Genomic DNA, 1,058 nt, shown 5'->3' with positions numbered 1-1,058 from the left:
CTTCTCTTCGACGATGCCAATCAAGTTGTTAGAAGCGCCAATAAATTCAGTGATGTTGCCATGTACTTCTTCTTCACGGTAAAGGTTTCGACTAGATTGCACGGAATCGGTGATTGGAGACTTCATTCACTCAAGACAGTTACGGAACGAGCGCTTGTCGCCAGCAATTTCCTAAAACCAGCACCATTTTTTATGACGAAGTTGCGGCGATCCACGCTCTCCAAAGACATTGGTGAGATGCTGAGTCATCTGAGTATTTGCCGTTCCCAGTAGACCCGTGAGGAGCTTGAAGAAGTTCGACTTGCCAATCGGCTTCTCCATTGAATATAATCTTGTAGTCTGGATAGTGACAGATGCTGCCGATATACTCCATCAACCACTCGTACCTCCCAGGATCATTGAAACAAAGGATACACTTCAGATAGTCGACTAGCGCTGGGTATAACTCAGATTCGGTGGTTTCTTCATGAAGATCCTTTGCTAGTAGTGGATTTGCTAAGCTAAATGTCTCCATATCATTTGGATCATGTTCCCATTTGCAGACAGTGTTTGCAAACTTGTGGAATGGAATCGTATTGAGAAGGTCCGATAGTTTGGTGGAACGTGGCTTCTTGTTTTCAATGAACTGAATTTGCACCTTGAAGAAGTTCTTTGGGTCATCTGCCTTGATCACAGGATTATCGTTCTCTGTTGGCTTACGCTTGTAGTAGATGATATCTGATCCTGCAAAGACGTAGAACTCGTGGATGAAGTAGAGCACAAATCGTTTCAGTAAATGAAGAGACTCGAAGTTTGTAGTTTTCAGCATCTTCTCGAAAGTACTGAAATTTAGATCAAAGTCACGATTTGGCTTGTTCTCGATCACTAGATACTTCTCCGCCCAATACATAAGCTCATCGATCTCAAATGGTGTATCACCATGACTGAACGCATGTCGTCAATTGTTCGACCAGTTAATTCCACTAGCTGAGTTAGTTTTGCCAACTTCCGCTCAGATTTGAATGTCAATTCGAAATCACGATCAAGTGTAGAAAGCTCAAACGTCTTCGAAATAGATG

At 42.7% G+C, this 1,058-nt stretch overlaps 1 protein-coding gene across 1 annotated transcript; it reads right to left on the bottom strand.

Moving 5' to 3' along the window:
- Window positions 1–245: 245 nt before the first annotated feature.
- PPTG_09928 (hypothetical protein) lies at window positions 246–808 on the bottom strand (the record flags this gene model as incomplete). Its single annotated transcript, XM_008905715.1, has 2 exons — window positions 246–249; window positions 387–808. 2 exons carry the CDS (start codon window positions 806–808, stop codon window positions 246–248), a joined length of 426 nt encoding a protein of 141 aa, XP_008903963.1.
- Window positions 809–1,058: the final 250 nt, after the last annotated feature.

This window comes from Phytophthora parasitica (genome assembly GCF_000247585.1).
Source record: "Phytophthora parasitica INRA-310 unplaced genomic scaffold supercont2.21, whole genome shotgun sequence".
Classification (NCBI taxonomy): Eukaryota; Oomycota; class Peronosporomycetes; order Peronosporales; family Peronosporaceae; genus Phytophthora; species Phytophthora nicotianae.
This window is presented reverse-complemented; position numbering and strand designations above follow the sequence as displayed.